A 26,324-nucleotide genomic window follows, 5' to 3' on the forward strand; every position below is an offset into this window, starting at 1 on the left:
TTGATTCTTCATTGGCAACAATCCAAGAGAAAGCAGACTCCACTCTGTGCTTGTGTGAGTGCATGCATGGTATATGTGTATGCACATGTGTTGTGGGTGCACAAATGCATACATACAGAGGCCAGGGGTTGATATCCAGTATCTCCTTCTATCACTTTCTACCTTTTTTTTTTTTTAATTTTATTTTATTTATTTATTTATTTATTTTTTTGGCTTTTGAGACAGGGTGTCTCGGTGTTAGTCCTGGGTGTCCTGGAACTCATTCTGTAGATTAGGCTGACCTCGAACTCACAGAGATCAGCCTGCCTCTGCCTCCTGAGTGTTAGAATTAATGGTGTGTACCACCACCGCCACCGCCACCGCCACCGCCACCGCCACCGGGTCCATCTTTTTGAGAGACAGTCTATTATTAAGCCTAAAGTCCACTGATTAAGCCAGGCTCAATGGCCACTGAGCTTCAGTAAAACATCTGTTTCTGCTTCTCTATTACTGAGATTACAGACATATATTTCTGCACTTAAAACACTTCTTTTTTTTCCTTTTTAATTTTACTTTATGTGTATGGGTGTTTTGCCTGCATGTGTGTCTATGAAAGCCAGAAGGGAAAGTAAGAAGAATGGCCAGTCCTCCTGCCTCAGCTTTCTAAATACAGGAATTAAACACACAGGGCACCAAGCCTAGCCTAGCCTCTCTGCAAATTTAGAATTCATTCTTATCACCGAGAGTTCCTGTGCAAACCTTGTGTTGTATTCTTATTAACTCAGAAAAGTGAGCTTCTGTATATTCTAACAGTTGTACTTTCTATTGGTTAAGAAACTCCACAAAGTTAATTTACTTTAATATAATTATATCAACTTAGACTAAAATAGAGGACAAGATCAAGACTAACAAATGTACAGAGTGACTCCTAGAGAGGAGCAGTAACGGGCCACGCTCTGGACGGCTTCTTCATTGGCCTTTTTGGTTCTCAGGAAGCAGGCTTCTTTTTGATGGTATCAACATAAGATATCGGGTACTGCAGAAATGGTTCTTTTGCCTGCTTAGATTTCATCCCCAGGACACACGCAATAGAGAGAATCAACTCCTACAAGTTGTCTGCACACATACCAGGGTATGCCTGCCCAAAAGAGGGCACACACATACACATGCACACTTAAACATATACTCTAAATACATGATAAAAACACACATGCATACTTAAATAAGTGCATGCATGCACACTTAAACACATACTCTAAATACATGATAAAAAAAAAAAAAAAAAAAAAGGAGCTGGGCAGTGGTGGTACACGCCTTTAATCCCAGCACTTGGGAGGCAGAGGCAGGCGGATTTGGATTTCTGAGTTCGAGGCCAACCTGGTCTACAGAGTGAGTTCCAGGACAGCCAGGACTACACAGAGAAACCCTGTCTTGGAAAACCAAAAAAAAAAAAAAAAAAAAGGGACAACAGGTTGTTGGGTCTAATGAAAAGAAAGAACTTGATTTTTGGTATAGTGAATATGTTTTGTTTTTTGTTTTTTTTTTTTTTAAAACATTGTCTTTAGTGTGTGTGCATGTGTGTCTGTGTGCGTGTATGACTGTGTATGCACATGTCACATTGTGTATGGAAACTAGAGGGCAACCTTTGGAAGTAGGTTCTTTCCATCCACCATGTAGGTTCTGGGAACTGGATGAAGGCTTGGTGGCGAGTACTTGCTGACCTCCAGTGTGTATAGAATAGAGTTTATTCAGGGCATGGGGAGGGGAGTTAAGAGGGTAGTAGAGGGAGAGACAGGCGGGGGTGGGGGGGGGGTGGGGGGAGTAGAAGAGTAGAGGCTGGCCATGAGCACGTGGAGGGGGGGGAAGGGAATGGGGAAGGGCGAGGGGACACTGGGATCAAGAAGGGAAGAGCAAAGGTCTAGTGTGGTCTAGGGATTAGTGCAGTCACATGTCTTTTATATGTCAGCTGCTGTCTAGGCTCTGGTAATTGCCATTTCATTCTTACTTTTTAAAAAGATTTGTTTTTATTTTATGTGCATTGGTGTTTTGCCTGCATATATGTCTATGAAGGTGCCAGATCCCCTGGAGCTGGAGCTACAGACAGTTGTGGGCTGCCATGTGGGTGCTGGGAATTGAACCTGGGTCCTTTGGAAGAGCAGCCAGTGCTCTTAACTACGGGGGCATCTCCCCAGCCTGTAAATGATGTTTTTAAGTACCTAAAGAAATTATTAGCCGGGAGGTGGTGGCACACGCCTTTAATCCCAGCACTTGGGAGGCAGAGGCAGGCGGATTTCTGAGTTCGAGGCCAGCCTGGTCTACCAAGTGAGTTCCAGGACAGCCAAGGCTACACAGAGAAACCCTGCCTCGAAAAACCAAAAAAAAAAAAAAAAAAAAAAAAGAAATTAAATTATTAGTGGAGTGGGCAGAAGAAAGAGAAGAGGGAGAGAAAGCAGGTTAGATAGGCAGGGGAACATACTGTGGAAGTAGCTAATCAGTTATAATACTTTCAGAGATGGGGCAGTGGGGAGGAGTTACAGTGTGAACAGCATGGTAACTCACTGTTGCTGTTAGTACTAGAGGCCCCACTAAGAGAAGCTCTGCCTGCTGACACAGGACCACACACATGCACTGTAAGAAAGAAGGCAAGAGAGACGCAGAGGCTGAGGAGGGTGAGGGAAATCATGGACCCTGGAGCTAAGCACTTCATGGTTTTTTGTTATTTTTAAAGGATCAAGTCAAACATCTTTGAACATTTCTGTGTAAGCTGGGAGACCCTGTACTGAATTTCAATGGGGCTTTTTTCTTTAATCCTTTGATGAAGATTAAAAATTTCCATATGAATATAAGAATCAAACAACTCTTATTCTTGGGTTATTTTGGAGGAGTCCATTTTCAATGCTCCACACTAATGTAGACAGCAAATACTCCTTGGCCCCTTTCCCGGGGAAAGAAGTCTTTTTTGAAGAAGTGACAAAGCACCAACAGCTGAAGGATCTTTAGGGCCATCATGAGTCAGACAGAACTGTCACTGCAACAGGCAAGCAAACAAGCCTCAGCACACGGTCCTATCAGCAGGCATTCGTGTGGTAAGCAATTTGAAAAGATTTGAAAAGCTGTTCTGAACTGCCAGGTGGCATCCACTCCTACTGGGGCTCAATATCAGGTTAATTCCCATGTCATGCAGCTCACAGCTGTGCCAAAAACTGGTATAAGGCTACGGTGAAACATGGTGAAGAGCTTGGCCTTAGGACTAAAGGCCACCACCTGACCAGCCGGGAATGATAGGAAACTGATTTAAGGCTCTGAAACCAAACAGGATATAGTGCTCCAAAAATACCCGTGGGCTGCAGGGATATACCACTGTACCTGGGTAGAGTATCCATTTCAAGACTTACTACTCCATGCTCAGTCTTTAGGGCCATGTATATATTATTGTTTGGGGTTTTTTATTTGTTTGAGACAAGGTCACTCGCCCTGTAGCCTAGGCTGGCCTGGAGTTTACAACCATCATGCACCTACCTCCCAAATGTTGAAATTGTAAGCATGGAGTCATCACACCTGGCTCAGTATACTATATACTGAAATTTATTAATTTTTAAAATGTGCCCTTTGGTTCTAGCAACTCTGAGACTGGGCAGATGGGAGCAAGATAAGGGTTTCTTCAACAGATTTAGTGATGGGGAGGCAGTTTGGGCTGAGGCTCTGAATAACTGTTATAGCAGACTGCAGAGGAAAGTCCCACTTTATAGATGTTCTGGCCAGCAGAACAACATCACAGTCACCACCAATCACATTTGGCAGGCGTGTACACAGCAAACTAACTGAGAGTAGCAAAATGAGCTACAAATAAGCTACTGCAGCCAGGAGAAGGCTGTTTTGCTGTAAAACTGCTTGTACATCTGGATCCAAAAGCTACAATTCTATTTGATAGTATTTAAGAGTTGAAACCAGCCTAGTCTACAGAGCAAGTTCCAGCACAGCCACATAGAGAAACCCTGTCTTGAAAAAACAAACAAACAAACAAACAAACACACAACACTAGCTACTCTTCTAGAGTATCCAGGTTTGTTTCTCAGCACCAAGATGGCAGCTTACAACCAACCATCTGTATAGCTCTATTCTCGGGGGTTTTTGACACCCTCTTCCCTGGCCTCCATGGGAACTGGGCATGCACATGGTGCACTGGCATAATTCTTCTTTTATTTCTGTATGTTTCCGTGCCCATCAGCTAAAGACAGAGATAGTTCTGTTTTGTTTTTTTGGTCCTAGTGAGGATTGAACCCAGAGACTTGTGTGTGCTATGAAAGTGCCAACTCTGAAGTACAATATACACTCAGTACTATTTTCACTTATTTATTGTAAGGCTAAGGTAGTAAGGACGGCCTTGAACTTGCTGGGTAGGCTTGACTTGTGATCTTGCTGAACCTCCTAAATAGTACAGACCTGAACTGCTGTGCAAAACTCACAGCTGGAACTTATATTAAGATTCTTTGGTCAAGCTGCTCTGGGGGAAGCTGGCTGCTGCGGTGCCTGCTTACCAGTCAACCAACACTGTTCACGGCAGACTTATCCAGAAGTCATCAAGGGAAAGTGGCCTCTTAACTACTGCATCATTAAATCTTTTCCTACCTACTCAGGATTCTAACTGTATTTTTACTCAATATGTAGCCAAGGATGGCCTTGAATCCCTGATCCTACTGTCTCCACCTGTAAACTTCTGGGATTACAGGCATGTGCTACCACACCTAGCCTATTTAAGGGTCTATAAAAATATTCTGCTGGTTTATTATTTGCAGATTCCCAAAATATAAGTAGGTTTCTTTGGTGCAAGCAAAATAACAGTATATATATAATTTGATTCATTCCTAAACTAGAAGTGAAAACCAACTGTGATCTCTGTATAAACTGGTATCTAACATTAAGAAGACTTCGGGCTAGAGTATAATTCAGTGGTAGAGCATGTACTTTGGACACACAAGGCCCTGGGTTATAGCCCTAGAACTACAAAAAAAAAAAAAAAAAAAAAAAAAAAAAAAAAAGTTTAAGACTAATAACTAAATCACAAGGTAGTTTGTTAAAAATTATATACCTTATGGGCCAGGCAAAGTGACTCACACCTTTAATCTTAGTGCTCAGGAGGCAGAGACAGGCAGATCCCGTTGAGGCCAGCCTGGTCTGAAGAGTTCTAGTCACTGTGCCTACATAGTGAGACCTTGACTTAAAAAACAAAAACAAGGGCTGGAGACGTGGGTTAAGAGAGTACACTGTTCTTTCAGCAGACCCTGACTTTTGTTTCCAGAACCAATGTCAGGCAGCTTGCTGCCCCTGTAATTCCAGCCGATGCCTCTGGCTTCTGAGAACATCTGTGGTCATGCGTGCACACCTACATACACATAAGCAAAAGCAAAGCCAACAACAAACAAAACTATACTATACTGACAATTTTGGTCTCTTTGAAAAAACACAGAAATACTATAAGAATGTGCTTTCATTTTAATCCCAGGTTGGGGACATGGGGCTGCTTTGCAGCGGCTGGCTATAATTTGTCTTGTGCTTTAGCAGAGGTGTGATTTTTGTCATCTGGGGATAGTTTCTGCAATTGAGTGACATTTGAAATTCTGTGAAATTTTCAGAGTGTACGTACGTACGTACATACACACATATACACACTCATACATGCATGCTAGGGTCCCAGAGCAGGGTTGGTGGTCATTTAGGAAGGTTGTTTGCAGTTTCCCAGTAGTTGTGTTCAAAGAAGAAACAAGAAGACAAAATTAGAACTAGGATCTCTCTTTTTCTCTTCTCCATCTATGCTTCTTCTCCTCCAATATAGTGATAGGTGGTGAAACTGGGGGGACAAAGGGTGGGAAAAAGAACCCAAAAGTAGCCAAGACCAGCTACACTACACTTGGTTATAAACTGTAGGTTTATAATAAAACACCCCAAAAATTTGAGACAGAAAATTTATAGGCTTAACTCTACCTTCCTCTTTCTTACCTACTTTCCATTAAGAAATCCACAACATACTTCTTCAAGCAGTAGAGATGGGCATCCACAAGACCTGTGTGGAAATGTATCCTAGGGTGCCTGTAGGAGAACAGGAAAGAAAAGGCTCATAATCAGGTATGGATGGTAGTCTACCATCAGGTCATGGGCTCCACAAAGTTGACAGGGACAGAGCCATGATGCCCGCACCTCAGCCTAGGGAGACTAGGATGGTGGGTGCTAGTGTTTTTACCTTTTTTTTTTTTTTTTTTTTTTTTTTTTTTTTTTTTTTTTTGCTCTTAAGAATTTTGCTTTTTTGACTTCATTTTATTTTTTGCTTCCAAGTTTAAGTGTTCCACATGTATGGCAAGTGCCCTCTATTTTCAGAAATATATGAAGAAGTGATGCAGCCTCAATGGCAGCTCCACATCACACAATTATAGTTACCTACAGTCTGACATATTAAATGGGAAATCCCAGGAATCAATGAATTATAATTTTAGATACACATGTGTGGTAAAATTTGGTCCCATGTCATTTGAGACAATGAGTCATTCTTTTGTTCAGTTATCCAAACTTCATATGCTGCCTGCCTGTCTATCTGTGTCACCTATTAACCATCTTAGCTATCAGACTCTCTGTCCTAGCAACACAGTACTTTTGTTAAAGTATAACATAGTGGCTCCAATGCACAAGAGTAGAGAAGCTAGTGTTTGGATATGGCTTAGAGAAGTCATAATGTGCTTCTTTAAGATATGCCAAGCATGGTAATTCATGCCCTTAATCTCAGCAGTGGTAAGTGATCTCTGTATGACCAAGGCCAGCCTGGTCTACACAGTAAGTTCTAGGTCAGCCAAAGTTACATAGTGAAACACTGCCCTTAAATACTGTCCTTAATTTTTTTTTTTTTTTTTAAAAGCCGGGCAGTGGTGGTGCACACCTTTTATGGCAGCATTGGGAGGAAGAGGCAGGTGGATTTCTGAGTTCAAGGCCAGCCTGGTCTACAGAGCAAGTTCCAGGACAGCCAAGGCTACACAGAGAAACCCAGTCTCAAAACAAACAGACACACACAGACACAGACAAAATACTGTATGTATGTGTGTGTACATATATATATGTGTTTGTTTTAAGAAGTAAAGTTATAATAGGATTTTATTTGTTTTATTTTGTTTTGAGACAAGAATATCACTATGTTGCCCTGGCTGGACTGTAGTGTGATTTTGAGGGTTCAATTAAGATAGAACCATGAACTTATATTGATGACAATTTATGCCAGACAAAAGAGTATCCCCGAAAAGCTTAATAAAATCTATGTAATAGTTGACAAAACAGATGTACAAAGTAACTAAAAATTGAGGGCTGGGCTAGGGATACAGCTCAGTGGTAGAGAGCTTGCCTATATGTACAAGGCCCAGGGTTTATTACCCAGCACCAGAGGTGGGAGTGAGGTGGGGAGGTTGTGGGGTAGGGAAGAAAGCTTGTTACCAAGCCTAGTGACCCATTTAAACCATAGAATTTAAATGGTGAAAGGAGAGAATTCTCTCACAAAAGCTGTCCTTTGACTGACTTTCACATGCATGTTATGGCAAGTATGCACAACACAATATAAAAAATTAATAAATATTTCTTATATATTATATGAAGACTTGAGGCTGCATAAGATATAAAATAAGTAAGGTTATGAGGGGGGACCATGAAAGCACAGGGTCGAGACTGGATGAAGAAGTTAGAGATGGAAAGGAGGGAGGAGGAGAAGGATGGACAGTAGAGTAAGGGAGGTGCAGAGAAGAGAGAAGGAAACAGAAAAGGAGACGGGAGGATGGAGAAGAGAGATGAAGGAAGATAATTCTGGGTGAGGACTAGTCAGACACTAATCGCCATGTACACTGAAAACTCATTAAAATGGTAGTGAAAGTTTTATTTTTGTTTTGTTTTTTTTGAGACAGGGTTTCCCTGTATAACTTTGGCTATCCTGGAACTTGCTCTGTAGACCAGGATGGCCTTGAACTCAATGATCCTTCTGCCTTTGCCTCCTAAATGATGGGATTAAAGGTATGAGCCACCACTACCCAACTATTTGTTTATTTTTAATTTAAAGATATAAACTACAAGGACAAAGACCAGAACTACACATTTTGGAAATTGAACAACAGAGAAACAGTGGTAACAGATTCAGTATATCTAAGAAAGCAGAACCTTAAAGAGAAATCTAAGAACAAGCTGATTCATACAACTGAAGACTCACTATGATTGAATTGGCAACATGAAGAACCACACAGGCAGGGGCTGGAAAGTTCCCTTGCACTCTGCAGTCCATTTAGTCATGTCTAGAGACATGAGAATTCTCACAGCCAACTTTCTTTACAGAATTGAAAAAAATATGGAAAAATAGGAGCAAAGGCCCAATGCTATCAATTTTAGCTTCTTCTTTCTCCTACTCTTCCTCCTTCCCCTTCTTTTTGTTGTTGTTGAGACAAGGTTTCATTGTATAGACCAGGCTGGCCTTAAACTCACAGAGGTCCACCTGCCTCAGCCTTCTGGGTGCTGGTTTAAAGGTGGTACCACAAAGGCAAATTTTGGCTTAGAAAGATGACCTTGTATGTTACCTATCCTTATCATAAAATGAGAGAAGTATTTTGGAATTAGGACTGGTTACGTATCAATAGGGATACTCCTAATTTAGATAAGAAGAATTTCAAGACTTTCCACATATGAAACAATTGAAGTTGAAATCATTTTTTCACTAGTTTTAGTCTTCAAAATAGATTTGGCCATGTTTTGTGTAGTCTTGACAAATGTCCTTGTCTCCCCAGATACAAATGTCTAAACCTTCCAAGATGAACTTGCGAACATTTATTTCATTTAAAAAGATATCTTTAAAAGCTTGTTTTTAAATGTTTATTACCCTTCCAGGAAAAAAACAACAACAACAACAAAAAAAAACCACCCTTGACCCCTTGACTAGAATTTAAAAGTGAACCACATGACATTGTGGGAAGAGCATCATGATTTCCTTATTAAATATTTGGCACAAATACCTTACACTTTTGAACTATTAAAAACACATGCTTGTCAGAAATAAAATGGCGATTCTCTAAAGAATAACTAAACCCACATTCAGCTGCATAAACTTAAGAGAAACTGATTTTCTTTAGCATTCTGGATTTACACCTTTCTAAAATCCCTTTATTGTTGTTTTAATGGCGTTTGAGGAATCAGTTTACATATATTATCTTTGTACTAAGCCTGGCGCTCACTAAGTAGACCACAATGGCCTTGAATAGACAGCCCTACCTGCCTGCCTCTGTATCTCAAGTGCTGGGATTAAGGCGTTTGACAGTATGCCTGGGGAAAAAATGGCATTCTTTATGGTCCAGATGACTGGCCAGCTGCTCCTCAGACAGCATGCCAGGAGGGGAACAAGAGGCTGTGAAAGTGACAGATGCAGAATTTACATAAAGGGCAAGTGAGAGGCTCAGTGGGTAAGGTGCCTGCTAGGAAAACCAGACCACCTGAGTTCAATCTCTAGAACCCACATAAAGGCGGAAGGAGAGAATCAACTCAGCAAAATTGCCTTCTGTCCTCCACTGGCACACCATGGAATTCATGCCAAAGCACATACCTCATAAAGCACATACATCATACCCACATGAACACACGTTTACAAAATAATAAAACAAAAAATTATATTCAAAATAAAGGATTATATAAAGATAACGTATCTTATCACCAGATTTTGGCCACTCAACTCAAGTTTGCTTTTCCATTTAAGAAAAGAAAAAAATTAACCCAACAACAACAACAAAAAAAAACCCTAGCCACCATATGCAAGCATCCAAGGGGAGGAAAAAACATGATAAAAACCAAAGATAACAAAAACAAGAGGCTTTTGTTGGTCTGAATCTGGTCTGAAAGGAGATAAGGTAGAGAGAGCTCAATGGTTAAGAATAATTGTTGCTTTTGCAGAGGACCCATGTTCTATTCCCAGCATCTACACAGTGGCTCACAACCATTGGTAACCCTAGTTCTAGGAGATCTGATGTCCCCTTCTAGTCTCCATGGGCACTGCATGCACACACTACACATGCAGGAAAAACACCAGTACACATAAAAAAAAAATCAGTAAATGTCAAACTACATAAATAAAGTAGAACATAGAATATACCCGTTACTAGGATGTGATGTGATTACAAAGTTCTGTATACTTTAAGTCAACCACAAACACATAGGATTTCACTTATAGAAGACACGTAAACTACTTAAATTAACTGATATACAAAGTAGAATTGTCATTGTCAGGGACAACTGAGTTTCATATTCCCCAGGTGTAAACCTCCTAGAGACTGTCTCCTAACAACATGGTCATGCTATACCACCACAGATGGTGGACTATGCTATGTGCTTTCTAGCACATTGTTAAAAGAAGGCTCTCAAACACTATCAGGTCAGTCTTGCTCTCCCCACAGAGACTTTGCTCTATTTCAATGCAGGACTTGGCTCTACCTTGGTAAGGAAAGACACAAGGAACACTAAGTGCATGCCGTGAAGGAAAGTCAGGATCCTGTCTCTGGGGATAGCATTCACATACTTTTCTCAATTTCACACAGTATAATCTAGTTTTCTTTCCTACTTTCCCATGGTGGGTGGTTTTATTTGGTTTCAAGAAAGGGAGAACTGCCAAGAAGTCAATCCCTAGGGCTTACTTCTGCAGGATGGATCCCTTAATGACCAGCTCTTCATCCAAGTCTGCTTCATTAGCCATAAAGAGCAGCCTTTTTCCTGTGCTGTCCACTCCAATGAAGTCACGCTGCTCCACTGAATCATATAAAAGAAAGAAAATCAAATCAAGCCATTTGTCCTGCTTGCATGTCTAGTCAGGGACGGGGACCTATTTAGAGCGCTCGTAGACTCAAACAGGCCTGTGACAGGAGGAGAGTCATGATGAGCATCATGTCACACACCACACAGATTACAGCAAAAGGCTCAAGTATGTGTGTATGCTCTGAAGATAGTATTAGGTAAACTGGTAAACTTTGAACATAAAGTACTGTTGCAGTGCAATTTCTGGCTTTAAGGGACTGTTTTCTAGGGGAAAGGTGGTTCATACATACTCATTTAAAAGCAGAGTGCACTCAGTCACAACTTATTTTCAAGTAGTACCCAAATAATACAGTTTTATATAAGGGAGGGGGGGAGGACAGAGCAACTGTTAAAAATTGGAAAATCTAGGTAAAGGCTTTATAGGTTCTTTGCACTATTCTGACAAACTGCTATATTTTAAACCACTAAATAAACATGAGATTATTTCAAAAACAAAAAAGTTAAGAGGTAGGCATGATGATGCATACCTCTAATACTAGTATCTGAGAGGCTAAGACCAAAAAGACTTAAAAGACTTAAAAGTCAAGGACAGCCTAAGAAATGAAAGAGGCTGGGGTACTCAGTGGTGGAGCATTTGTCTAGCATGCATGAGGACTTCAGTTTGAGAGACAGCAATGAAGGGAAGTCACAAAGTGGGACAGTCAAGATACAGTCCAGTTAAAGCAGATGACTAAGCTGGCGGTGGTGGCGCACGCCTTTGATCCCAGCACTTGGGAGGCAGAGGCAGGCGGATTTCTGAGTTCGAGGCCAGCCTGGTCTACAAAGTGAGTTCCAGGACAGCCACAGCCAGGACTACACAGAGAAACTCTGTCTCGGAAAAAAACAAAATAAAACAAAAACAAAACAAAACAAAACAAAAAAAAACCCCAAGAAAAAAGAAAAAAAGAAAGAAAAAAAAGAAAGAAAGCAGATGACTCATCTGTCTACTACAGCTCACAGAAAGTACAGCAAGGAATTCTCTCTTTCCAAATAATCTAGGTCATAATAAGCTAGGTCTGTTCCCTGTGAAAGTAGGAATACTATTATTTAAGATCATCCATAGTCACTGGGCAGTGGTGGTGCATGCCTTTAATCCCAGCACTTGGGAGGCAGAGGCAGGAGGATTTCTGAGTTCGAGGCCAGCCTGGTCTACAGAGTGAGTTCCAGGATAGCCAGGGCTATACAGAGAAACCCTTCCTCCAAAAACCAACCCCCCCCCCAAAAAAAAGATTATCCATAGTCAATCAAGATTAACTAACTACATATCTGCTCATATCTGCTATGTAATTGTTTATATGATATATGATATGGTGTATTTCTTCCTCCATCCCTGCCAGAATATAAATACCCCAAAGGTCAAATTATTATTGCTTTCTATTTCCTACAACATTTAGCACATTGTTGCAAACTTTATAAGAACACAGAGACACGCATGCACACATACCACGGATATTCACACTAGCATCTACACAGTGTGTGTGTGTGTTTGTTTGTTTGTTTATTTTTGAGGCAGGGTTTCTCTGTGTAGCCTTGACTATCCTGGAACTTGTTCTACAGACAGATCAGGCTGGCCTCAAATTCAGAGATCCACCTACCTCTGCCTCTGAGTACTAGGATCAAAGGTGTGCACCGCCACCACCTGGTCAGTGTGCATATCTAAAGACAGGTATACACAGAAGAAACATAGTATAACCATTAAGAACTGAGCTTCTAAAGCTAGTCCACTGAGATATGAATCTCATACATTATATATATATAATATATATATATATATATACACACACACACAATATCTTTATATATACATTAGTTAACCCCTCTATTCTTCAGTTAAATAGGATAAATTGACATTAATACATAGGTTTGTTATGATTAAATGAGTTAATATATGTAAAGAATTTATAATAGTATTGTTGACCAAGCCATTAAAATATTTAAGTTGCCATAGACACACACCTTTAATGCCAGTACTTTGGAGGTAGAGGCAAGTAGATCTCTGTGAGTTCAAGGCCAGCCTGGTCTAGAATAAATTCCAGGATAGCCAGAGCTACACAGTGAGACATTGTCTTGAAAAACAAAACAAAACAAAACAAAAAAAAACCAAAACCAAACAAACAAAAATTTAAGTTAAAAAAATGAAACAAATTCTTACTCTTGTGCTCAATGGATAAAGTGTTTTATACAAGCATGAGGACCTGAGTTTGGATGGATTCTCAGTACCCAAGTCAAAGCTAGGGGTGGTAGCATGTGCATCTCTAACCATGTACTGGGTGTGGGGGCGAAGACAAACAGATCCCAGTCCAGCTGAAATAGCAAGTTTCGGTTCAGTGAGAGATCATGCCTTAAAGGGGGGTAGGCAGGGGAAGACACATGATGTCAAACTCTCTCTGACCTTTACACATGTACATGTGTGCAAGTAAACTGACATACACATACATGTCTGCATCTACCCATCTCTCTTTTGAGATAGGTCTCAATATATAACTGAGGCTGGACTTGAACTCATGACTGTCCTGCCTCAGCCTCTGGAGAGATGGGATTACAGCTACACACTACCATACCTGGTATGCTTCACTGTTGGCTGTAGCTGTTTGTATAACTACAACAAAGTGTTAACTGTATGACATTTAGCTCTGGTGACTGAGGCACTTGAGACCATCAATCACATGGTAGCTGGTCATCTCATCATATGCAGTGTTTGAATCTGAATGGGGAAAAATTATACAATTCTTTCCAAAAACCAAAATTAGTGAAATCCATAGGAAAAGCAAATATGGTCAATTTGAAGCTAAATTTTGAAAAGAATTCCAATTGGCATACACGCAGCTCTGAAATATATTAATTCATCCATTAGAGGACAACTTGAGACTATAGAAAGGTTTGTGAAGGTCTAATTATGAGCTATCAACTTAATAGAGAAATAGAAAGACGGTATTTCTGGATCTAATTTGGATTGTTTAACATATCAGTTTTAGGCTCACAAAAACCTTGAATCACTTGAATGTCCTGAGAGTGATAATTTCCAGCCAGGCAATTTTTGGCTCTGTTGCCACATGGCCTTCCTTCTCAGGCCTTCCTCCCTGTATTGTTGCTTTATTGTTACCACAGTAACTGAAAACTCTGACTAAAGATTACAGGCACTTGGAGAGGCTTCTTTTCTGTCTTCAGAACAGGTAACCAGAATGTCTACCCATAAAGCAAGACTGTAAAAACGTAAATAAAACTGTGAACTTTCATTTCTCAAGAATTGTCACATTCAAATATTCCTACTTGGTTTTTACTTCTCTGATTGACTTTTCTATCTTTTCTACAGTTTTTATTCACTCCAAGAGTAAAACTGTACTCCTCTATAAAAAGGGTTACACTTGGAGTTCAAAATTCTAATTCATCTTATGAAGTAAGTCAGCATGATCCTGCCTCAAAACCAAACGAAGAGAGAATAAATATTTACTTATTATACAGACACAAACAAGCTATACAAATTAAGAACAAACCAAAACTATACAAGCAGGAACAATGGCACAGGCAAGTGATAATGCCTGTATGGAGAGACAGGTACGGGCTACAGCAACGTCAAGGCTAGCCCAACCTGCCCAGGAGTTCCAGGGCAGCCAACAAAACACAGTAACCCTGTCAAAAACAACAACAGAAAATCCTACTTAAAAACCAGACTAGCCGGGCGGTGGTGGCGCATGCCTTAGATCCCAGCATTTGGGAGGCAGAGGCAGGTGGACCACTGTGAGTTTGAGGCTAGCCTGGTCTACAGAGTGAGTTCCAGGACAGCTGTGGGGGGCTGTTCAAGACAGGGTTTCTTTGGGTAACCTTGGTTGTCCTGGAAGTCTCTCTGTATACCAGGCTGGCCTTGAACTCAGAGATTCCCTTGACTCTGTCTCCCAAATGCTAAGATTAATAAAGGCATGAGCCACCACTGCAAGACAGTAGCTAGCTCTGACTAAAGAGGATAGTTGAAGTTAATGGCTGCAGAGATTTTGTAGCTTCTGTTTCCACTCTGATAGAACCTGCTGTTTGCAAACAAGTCAGGGTCAGGCTCCTGGATGATGAACTAAATCAAGGAGAAGCCCAGCTCTCACAGCTGAGCACCCAGATACCTTCCTCAGTCCTGAGATGGCTGGTGGCCTCTGAGTTAAGAATGATAGCTGTGATCACAGCAGCACCAACAGCCTCTTCCAGAACATTAGAACTAGGCACCTGAAAGCCTGAACAGGCAGTCAGAGAAGATGGTAGATGAAGGTTCCTATGGCACAATGGAGAGCACCCTGGACTTTGAATCTAGAGAAAATGGCAGATGATACTGATCTGGAAGCAATGCTTGAGGCTCCGTAGTAAAGGAAAACACACTAAGCAGTGCTAACTCTGAAGAACATACAAGAGGAGGTGGGGAACAAGAGCAGAAGCTATCAACGATAGAGAGGTAAAGTCGGGAACAAAAGCAAAGCAGGGGCAGGCAGATCTCTGTGAGCTCCAGGACAGCGGAGCTACACAGAGAGCCTCTGCTTCATTAATTAATTAACTAATTAATTGAAGCAAAGTAGAAATTAAGCAAAAGAGTAAAAGCCTTGGAAGGAAGTAAATCAGAAGCAAAAAAAAAAAAAAAAAAAAAGAGGTGGAACCACCAGAGAAACTGACATCACAGGCATGAGAGCAGTCAAGGAAGTCAGTACTCTGTTCCAAAATTTAACAATGCCATCTGCATAAGACTGGACAGACCCGGAGAAACAAATGGCTCAGTAGTGAAGAGCACTGGCTGTTCTTGAAGAAGTTCCATTCTCATCATCCACATGGAGGCTAACAACTGTCAGTAACTCTAGTCCCAAGGGACCTGAAGCTGTCCTCTGGTCTCTTTGGGGACCAAGCATGCACATAGTGTACAGACATACATGCAGGCAAAACCTATGTGGATTAGCCCATAGCATCAAATCAAGCAATGACGTTCATGAGAGAAGACCCTTCAGAGCTGGGCATGGCAGTGCATCCTTGTAATCCTTCCACCTGGGAGGCCAATGCAGAAGGACCTTGAGTTAAGGCTACAGCCCATACTATATATAACAACACCCCAACTCAGAACACCCAGATCAACCCAACAACAAGAAGCTGGGCATGGTCTCTCAAAAAAAACAAAACAAAACAAAACAAAAAAAACCAAAAAAAAAAAAAACAAATAAGCAAACAAAACCCCCACAACAACAACAAAAACCCAAACAAAAGACAAGAGCTCCGAAAGGTAACATTAATGTAAAATTCTGGGATATGAGATGTCAGGACCGTTTACTGCAGGAACTAAACACCAATAATTCAAATAAGGGATTTCAAAGAGCTTCTTTGCTTTTTCTTTTCATTTTTTCCCCTTTTCTTGACACAAGGTCTTTCTACCCAGCCCTGGCTGTCCTGGGACTTTCTCTAGAGACCAGCTGGCCTGGAACTCACAGGGATCTGGTTACCTCTGTCCACTGAATGCTAAGACTAAAGGCATGGGACACAACACCTGGCACAATACTTTTTTAAAACTTGAGAGGGACAGAGACAAAGACAGAAACTCAAAACAGGGCTGCAGCAGTGACAAATAATTTGCAAAAATGAAGAACTGGTTACCTAGGCAGTGGTGGCACCTGCCTTTAATCCCAACACTGGAGAGCTGGGGGGTTTTAATTCCTTTTGGAGATATTGAAAATATCCAATTCATGACTAATAAGAATAGGTAGGTCTAAGTGGCAAGGGTTTGTTTATTTCCTGACTTGAGATGTGCCAAAAAGACTTTGGGACAATTTAATAAATTGGGCCTGGGAGTTGATTGTTAGAAACATCAAAAATAAAACAAAATGAACAAAGGCCCAACATGGTGCATGCCTTTAATCTCAGCACTTGGGAGGCACAGGTAGGTGGATCTCAGTAAGAGACCAGCCGGTTCTACATAGAGTTCCAGGCTAGCCAAAGCTACATAGTGAGACTGTCTCAATAAAAAAGGAAGATAATTGGGCTGGAGAGATGGCTCATTGGTTAAGAGATTGCTTTTCCAGAGGTCCTGAGTTCGATTCCCAGCAACCACATGGTGGCTCACAATCATCTGTAATCAGATCCAATGCCCTCTTTTGGTGTGTCTGAAGACAGCAACATTGTATTCATATAAATAAAATAAATAAATCTTAAAAAGTAATTTAAAAAAAGAAGAAGATAATTTGAATGGAAGGATTACCTAATATGCTAAAATGTAGTTAGAGTGCATTCACACAGTTAGGGCTGAGGTTGGATTAGTAAACAGCAGCAATAAGTCAGTATTTAGGAAAATAAGAGCAGGAAAGAAAAATGTGCAAGACTCAGCTGTGACCACCACATATAGCCATAGTAATGTAATCATTAGATACCTAGTTAATAATGAGATTCCAACAACCACATTAGGAAGCTGTGACAGAGCTCCACCTTAAGTTCCTGAGCAGCTGCTGACTAACAGCTGATTCCTATAGGTAAGAAACAACAGCATGCTACACGGACACACAGACATAAATGTCAAAGCATTAGCTACACGTGTTAAAAGTGGCTGTCACAGGAGGAGGAGGACTGTTCCTTATGCTAACACACTTTGGATAATTATATAACTTCTTGAATTAAAAAATTCTGATAAGGAGGAAAACTAAAATCTAAAAAAAAAGTAAGGGTAAGGTTGTGCTTAGTGGTAGAGTATGTGCATGTGTCTAAGGCCACAGCACTATATTAAAACTACAGATTGGCTGGAGTGATGGCTCAGCAGTTAAGAACACTGGCTGTCCTGTGGGTCTGAGGATATCCTAGTAAACATATCAAGTTCTAGACCACACACAGGCTACACAGCGAGACAGGCAGAACTATATATACCAATTTACATATAGGGATGAGTATCCACAGGTTTGGTAGTGCATGGATATGCATGTGTGCTTGCAACCACATGTCCTAGGGCCGATTCCTGACAGATATTGAGAAGCAGGTGCCATGTATTCAATTATCTAAGACTTAAATGGAATGCAAATAGATTTGAACTTTCTTTTCCATATATAAAAGAATACAACAATTTAACTAATAGCTATAAACATTTAAGCATAAGAGGCTGTCTTGATTTTATGTAATGAACTCCTAGCACAGTATCTATAGTGCACAGTAGGTTCCCAATAAATGTTTCTCATATGAAAAGATGAATGACAATAATAATTATTATCAAATCAACAAACTTTAATTACCTTACCTGGTTTTTTTTTCCCTTTCTGACCTGGAACTGGTTCCAAGCTCTCTTGTCCCTTCCTCATTAACATGGCAAGTGATGCATCATATGCTCTGAACAGGTCCACAACCTCATGTAAAGCAACATCTGTTATCAGATCACAGCTCAGGACCAGCACATCAGTCTGTCAAATGAAGACAGAAAAGTAAATCACACACACACACACACACACACACACACACACACACACACACACAGAGAGAGAGAGAGAGAGAGAGAGAGAGAGAGAGAGAGAGAGGGTCAATGTAAAAAACAAGCAAATCAGCAAATCATAACTTAGAATCTCATTTGAACAGAAAACAAAAGAACAAAATAAAGTAAAATAAAATAAATAGGGTTGTCCTAATAGAATTGTGCTAGGGCAGGATCTGAAACCTCTGCTGCCCCCTTGTGAACCTTACTGGGCAGTCCTGAGACACTTTTGACACCAGACCTTTAAGGACAGTTTGAAAACCCATCACACTATTTCTATGACTTTGGAAAAAATTCTTCATAAAACTATCAGGGGCAGGAAAGATAGCTCAACAGTTAAGAACACTTGCAGAAGACCTGAATTTGGTTACCAGTACTCACATGGCTACATTACAGAGGATCTGATACCTCTTCTGACCTTAACAGACACCAGGCATTCATGTGTACACACACACACACACACACACACACACACACACACACCCACTCACATACATAAAATAAAGATAAATCTAAACTAAAAAAATATTTTGCTAAAGTATTAAGTAATAATATAATGCCTCATTCTTTGGTAACTCACATTCTAGGTAGTGAACAATTAAAATTTAAAGCATATACAAAGTACCCATTTAATCTTATAGTAACATCATATAAACAGTATTGTTACTATTTTTATGGATAAGAAAAGTGAGGCCTATTCTTGCAATCAGTGGCTAGTATACACTAAGCATTTAATAATTGATGAATGAGGTCCTAGGGATGTAGCTCGGTGGTATGACAAGCTCTTAGCATGTAAAATTCTACATTTAATCTCTACCGCCAAACTAAACAAAAACTGATGACTGAATAAATCACTCCTTGAAGCTCCTGCACTGTGAGAGCAGAGTGGAAGAGAATCGAACACACAGACACAAGAGAGGGAAGATGAGGCAGAGGTGAGAGGAAATTTGCCTGTGTACCCACAGAGGCTGGAGAAACAGAGGTAAGGGATAGAGGCTGGGATGGCTGTGTGCCGCTGTTGGGAAGAAGTCTCAACAAATCTGAACATCCCCACCTGCTCCCAAGACCGCCTGAGAGACCAATTGTCTTCTTTACAACCAAAATAGTCCTGATGACCCTCTGCCCTGAACCTGTGGCAGTCTGGACTAGTTTTGTTCTCACTAGTGGCCAAATGAGGCTCTTGTATAATAAATCATCCTTTTTACTGTCTCAACTGGACAATGAATGAAGGATAAATGAATGAATGAATAAATAAATAAATCACTGAAGAAAATATTTTCTCATAATGGTAGAATTTCTGATTACCACCCAATAATTAATTACAATAAAAACTACTGTTGGGTGCTTGGGACATAGCTCAGTTAATAGTGCTTACCCAGGATGCACAAAGCCATTGGTTCAATTTCTAATATTGCATTTAAAAAGAGTTAATTTTGAGTTGGGTGTAGTAGCAGATGCCTATAATTTAAATACTCAGGAGGCTGAGGCAGATAGATTAGGAACTCAAGATTACCCTGTGTTATACACACAAAACAATCAAGAGCAACTTTATAAGGAAATGAAGCCACATCCCCTTTTTTGAGACAGGGTCTCTCTACATAGCTCAGGCTGTCCTAGAACTTGCTCTATAGACCAGCCAGACCTTAAATTCACAGAGATTCTGCTTCCCCAGTGCTGGAATTAAAGGTATGTAATACCACAGGTGGCTTTTTAACTTTTGTTGTCGCTGAGTTTGTGTATTAGAGGTGCAAAAGTAAAAACTGGATTATCCTTTGCGATGATTTACTTGTCTGATAGAGTTAACTGTTTTCTCTGTGCTTTGCCAGACCCTATTAAGGAGCCTTGAGAAAACTGGGACCAGGAGTTTAAATGTGACTGGTCAATCAAGGCTACTTAATATATTTTAAGCAAATATTTTGCCTAAGCATTCTACCTTTAGGTAAAATGAAAACAGAAAACAGAAGTCTAATGCCAACTGACTATAAAAGAAATTTTTAAACTTCAATTTAAACCAGCTGTAAAACCAAAAGAAGTTTTCTATACCTATTTTCTTTTTGTAAAAATAAATTTAAAAACCCCACATAAACCTATAATTTACTAGTCAGGAACACCAAACATTAAGAAATCAGACTGCATCTACACAAACCAAGGAGGAAAAAGTCTGCAGAATCCTAATTTTTGGCATGTGATTTTCTAGTACAATAGCACAGAAGTTGCTCCACTTTATCATAATGAGGACAGCTGGTTGAGGGGAAAAATCTTTTTATTTCCTAGGTTGCTTTAATAAGATGATTGCTTTTGTAAGTTGACTGTTTAATGGTTAATTGAATCAAGTGTACCTCAAAGTAAAGAAAATGACTCTGATGCAGATGTCCCAGAAGTGGTGACAAAGTTGTCTTGGGAAATAAATGCTGACCTCATTCAATATCTGCAGAAGTATTTAAATCTGTCATCACTGTGAACACCAAACAAACAAGTCTTGCATAACTGGGAGCAGGCCAGTAGGCTCATTTCTCTTTGCCTTTAGATGACCCTTTTCCCCTACTGAACTGTTGTTATGTAACAGTTGTCCTTTTCTTGTCTTCAATGTCATGTGTCAAGTGTGTCCCTTACCCCTGCCCCCAAACAGACCAGATTCACTAAGCCCCTCCACACCAGAGTAAACAATAAAAGCTGAGAGTCCCTCTCTCAGACAAGGGAAACTGAGCTATCAGGAAGGCTCTAAGAGAATGAAAGCTGCAAACACCAACTACTGCCTGGCAGAGGTGTAGACCAGAGTGAGTTAGAAAGGCCACTCTCCAATTTGTTGAGCTGCCCCCAGGCTGTGCAGTGTACTCCAGATTTTCCAGCTTTTATAGGCTGTCACCCATGCTGGGCTGAGCCTTGGTGATACAGCTATCTTTGAATCATTCTTTTCCTGTAAACAACCCCTCACCCATATTCTTATTAGTTATCAGGAGTTTAAAAAAAAATAAAATTCACTGGCTCATCAAGTTGGACTTTGGTGGTATCCGTACTTTGGTCTGTTGTGAACTCCCTATCAGAGGTGAGTAGACATGTGTGTTGTGTCTCCCCAGGAAGTTTTGTCACACTTCATGAATACAAAACCCCAAAGGATCACAAGGAGTAACCCTCCTCCCTTCACCCTCCTCCCTTCATGTTCTCATTGGGAAAAGAAAGGCCTCAGTCTGAAAAGCAGAACTCTGGACAGACTGGGTGCTGTTTTACCAGCACCTCATGACTGTCTCAGAGAAGTGCCAGGTAAGATTCAAAGCAAACCTAACATTCTCCTCCCAGTAGCTGTTCCACCACTCACAGAGATTTGCTGACCATCAAAAAGCTGGAAATCCTATAAGAAAAAAGTCTCAAGAGAAATCTAATGAGCCCGAGAAGTACTCCTGATTATGTGTGACCACGAGTCATGAATAAACATGGGTTGTCTGGACCATGAATTAACAGTGATCCAGAATGCAGTATCTGAACATACCAGCCTTCAACTGTATTGTCTAACACTAACAACCTCTTATGCAGAAACTAGCCTGAGACTCCAAAGACACACCTACTCACTATTGCAACAGTCTTCACGTCTCATTGTAAGCTTGCATCTAAAGAAGCCGGGGTAAATGTAAGGGTGAAAAGCACAGCTTGGAAAGATAATAGATGCGTGCCTTGTTGACCGTATACAAACACACATGGTCTCCAAGGGAAAGCAGTACTTTAGAATTTAGGAAGAATTCAAGACACCCAGGATTTCAAACTACAAACTGCTGCCAGTTAGTGTTGACTAAAGCAAACAAATTAAGCTCAGAAAACTCAATTACACTGCCACAGCAAAGTCCAGAAATATCTCATTACAAGCACATTTTTAATCAAGCCAAAACCATGAAGTAAAACTAGGAGGGGGAAAACCTCCAAAGTTAAATAGAAAACCGGATGCTTGTTTGTGTGGTGGTGATGGAGGGAGGAGAGGCGAGCTACTGGAACAGCTCAGTTTTCTGGCAGCTGTTCCGAAGCAGATTGTGATAAATAATACAATTTGGCAAACAATTTCCTACATCAAGGAAAAAGAAAAACATAGCTCCCCGGGAAAAAAACTGTCAGGGCCTAATAAAATACCGTGCTTTTACCCACCCGTCACTTCTACAAACAATGGCTACAATCCAAAACACCGCTCCCTACTCCATCCCTACCCATCTGGAACTAATGAATTGCTACTTGATGTGACTAGAAACAGTCACAATTTACATTTTCCTATGTGGTCCAACTCAATTCAATCTCTGAAAGTAGTTGTAGGCTTTTACAAGCTCCACAGTTAACTATAATGGAGACTTCACTGGTTTAGTTTTGGATGAAAACGCTTAGGGAAAATAGTCCCAGTCTGTAGTCCCCAATAGCAAAAGGGCTGTCAACTTACAGTTGATTTTCATTGAGACTGAGGTGGTAGTTTCGGGAGGAATGACTGCTGGGTGTGTTGGTGCACATCTTCAATCCCAGAACCCAGGAGGCAGAGGCAGGTGGATCTCTGTGGTTCAGAGGCCATTAAGGGCTACACAATGAGACCTTGTCTCAAAAAACAAGCAAGCAAGCAAACAACAACAACAACAACAGATAATCTTTTTTTTTAAAAAGATTTATTAATTTTATTTATATGAATACACTGTAGCTGTCAGACGCACCAGAAGAGGGCATTGGATCCCATTACAGATGGTTGTGAGCCACCTTGTGGTTGCTGGGAATTGAACTCAGGACCTCTGGAAGAGCAGCCAGTGCTCTTAACCTCTGAGCCATCTCTCCAGCCCCAACAACAGATAATCTTTAGGCCCAAAGCTAAATGCTCTTCACGTGTCCTTTAACTCAGTCATACTATGACTATTATCCAGGCCTGAAATCAGAAGCCTTGTGGGAATCAAGGACTGAAAGTCTCCCTCTCCCACCCAGACTCCACTTCCAACATCCACTGGGGTTTTCCTCCTTATTTCTAGTGCACTACCTTAGTCCAGATCCCAGAATCTTTGTCTAGTCTTTAAGGATTTTGTTTTTTTGTTTTTTGTTTTTAAAAAGATTTATTTATTTTATGTGAGTACACTGTCACTCTCTTCAGACATACCAGAAGAGTGCACTGGATCCCATTACTGATGGTTGTGAGCTACCATGTGGTTGCTGAGAATTGAACTCAGGACCTCTGGAAGAGCAGCTGGTACTCTTAACCACTGAGCCATCTCTCCAGCCCTGTCTTTAAAGATCTTTAAAATAAAAATTACCTTAATGAATACACATATAAAAACATCATACTGCTTCATTAACAAACATTTTTCAATCTCAGACTCTTCGCATCTCAGTTAACTTCCGAAAACAGCCTTTCTAGTCTTTTGACTTTTGTTGTTGTTGTTGTTTTTTGTTTTGGGGTTGTTTTTTTTTTTTTTTTTTTTTTTTTTTTTTTTTTTTTTTTTTTTTTTTTTTTTTTTTTGTGAAAACAGGGTTTCTCTGTGTAGCCCTGGCTGTCCTGGAACTCACTCTGTAGACCAGGCTGGCCTCGAACTCAGAAATCCTCCTGCCTCTGCCTCCCAAGGGCTGGGATTAAAGACGTGCACCACCACTGCTCGGCATTAACTTCTAATCTCATATTTATTTAAAAATTATTTTATGTATATGGTTTGCCTACATGTATGAAAGGGTATGGACAACATGTGTGCCTGTCCCCATGGAGGGCAGAAGAAGCATCAGATTCCCTAAAACTGGAGTTACAGATGGTTGTGAATTGCCATGTTGGAGCTGGTCATCAGACGCAAGTCCTCTGAAAGAGCAATATGTGTTCGTGACCATTGAACTATCTCTCTAGCCCCAGTTTTCTCAAATTTAATTGTTTGATTAAAGACAACATAAAACAGTGGTCTCTAAAAATAAAAAGTTGTATTTATTATCACTAAGTTTATGCAAATTTTCATACTAATAACCTGTATGTGTATATTTATTTTTATGTAAACAACTAAATCCTAGCTGAATGTCTGATGTTACAGGGCTCAGAACATCCTCAACATTATTCAGAGTTGATTGATTTTTTTTTTTTAAAGAATTATTTTTTGTATATGAGTACACTGTACAGATGGTTGTGAGCCACCTTGTGGTTGCTGGAAATTGAACTCAGGATCTCTGGAAGAGCATCTCTTCAGCCCGAGTTGACTGATTTTTTTTTTAAATTTATTTATTTGTTTATTTTATTGTGGAGTAAGATATATGTCAGCTGTCAGCCGGGCAGTTGTGGCACACTACGTCTTTAATCCCAGCACTTGGGGGGCAGAGGCAGGCGGATTTCCGAGTTCAAGGCCAACCTGGTCTACAGAGTGAGTTCCAGGACAGCCACCAGAGCTACACAGAGAAACCCTGTCTTGAAAAACCAAAAAAGAAAAAAAAAAAAAAAAAAAAAAAAAGATGCTGTGAACATGGGTGTCAGAGGACAACTTATGGGAGTCATTTTTCTCCGTCCATCATGTGGATCCCAGGGATCAAACTCAAGGTGTCAGGGCTTGTCAGCAGGTTTCTTCTTTCAGGCCCCTGACAGTAAGACAGTATCAATGAAGTCATTCATGTTTTCACAAAAGCAGAAAGCTAAAACACATTCATTACACAGGATGGTCATGTTTGGTGCAACAGTATGCATAGTGTGAAGTGAGCATGATGTGTGTTCAGAACCAACGCCACAATAAAACTGGCCAGTGCAAGAGTAAGCACCATCAGAAACACTTTTGATTTGTTTTTGTGCTTTGAAATTAAAATTTACTCATTATGCATTTAAAAATCTTTTTACTGCTGTCAACTCTTTCATAAACTCAGTTCCGTTATGTGACCCTCAATGAGGTTGTGACTCACAGTGTATAAAGCTGGGGTTTAAATAATACTTTATTAGTTTCCATAATCAAACCCAAGGTTCCATAAGCTTTAATTTTTGTTTCTCCAGTGTTCAACCTAGTGAAGGAGACAAGCAACAGTGATTGTTAGCTCTTCTGTTACCCCCTTCTCCTTGCTTAATATGCCTGAAGGTTAAACTGTCCAGTGTGAGATGTTTTGAGACCACATACACTCTGACAAAGGTGAGAGTTCCTTTGTAGGAACTTACTACTTACAGAACAGCAGCTCTAGAGGTCACAGGGCAAGCTCTAAAGCATTAAGATAAAATCTGCTGTCTTCAAACAGGTTTTTAAAAAGGAGAGATTTCTGAAAGAAAAGATATCCTATACAGCTATCCTGCAGGGCAGAGATGGAGACAGACATGCTAGATAAACAACTTTAAAGTGAAGCTCAACAAAATCATTCTGATTTATACTTTGCTGGGCATGGTGGGCATGGTGGGGCATGGTAGGGCATGTCTTTGATCCAGGCAGGTGGATCTCTGTGAGTTTGAATCCAGCTTGGCCTACATAGTGAGACCTTGTGTCAAAAAACAAAACAAGGCCTGGAGAGATGGCTCAGCAGTTAAGAGCACTGACTGCTCTTCCAGAGGTCCTGAGTTCAAGTCCCAGCAACCACATGGTGGCTCACAACCATCTGTAATGGGATCCGATGCCCTTTTCTGGTGTGTCTGAAGACAGCAGCAGTGCACTCATATACATAAAATAAATAAATAAATCTTAAAACACCCCCCCCAAACAAACAACAATAATACTAATCATTAGCCAGGAAAGCATAGAATCATATTTAAGCCTTGAAAGTAAATACCAAAACACCTGCACATACTTATGTCCCCACACATGCAAACATGCATATATTCATACATGTATGTACACACAGATATAGGTAGGCATACATATACAAAAAGTCACTGCATATTAATAAAGAGAATACCCCATCTGGATCTTAATAATTACAAATATTAGTCTATAAGCATTAAACACTGGTACAATCAATTTCATAAAATAAATACTACAGGACATGAGAGACAGACAGGATAACTTATACTCCACATTCATCCAGCTCATCCAGAGTGGGAAAAAACAAAACAAAACAAAAAAACAAAAAACTTCAGAGCAGAGAGCAAAAGGGCTCA

At 40.4% G+C, this 26,324-nt stretch overlaps 1 protein-coding gene across 1 annotated transcript in view; it reads right to left on the reverse strand.

The window, feature by feature from the left end:
• Nucleotides 1-26,324, reverse strand: part of Eif2b3 (eukaryotic translation initiation factor 2B subunit gamma) — a 62,502-nt gene that overhangs the window by 18,581 nt on the left and 17,597 nt on the right. Inside the window, exons 4-6 of the mRNA XM_034504024.2 lie at nucleotides 18,056-18,215; nucleotides 10,668-10,779; nucleotides 5,977-6,066 (exon numbers count right to left, since the gene is read on the reverse strand). Coding sequence (XP_034359915.1) covers nucleotides 5,977-6,066; nucleotides 10,668-10,779; nucleotides 18,056-18,215 — 362 coding nt within the window. The remainder of the gene's footprint in view (nucleotides 1-5,976; nucleotides 6,067-10,667; nucleotides 10,780-18,055; nucleotides 18,216-26,324) is intronic.

Source organism: Arvicanthis niloticus, chromosome 5, assembly GCF_011762505.2.
Source record: "Arvicanthis niloticus isolate mArvNil1 chromosome 5, mArvNil1.pat.X, whole genome shotgun sequence".
Classification (NCBI taxonomy): Eukaryota; Metazoa; Chordata; class Mammalia; order Rodentia; family Muridae; genus Arvicanthis; species Arvicanthis niloticus.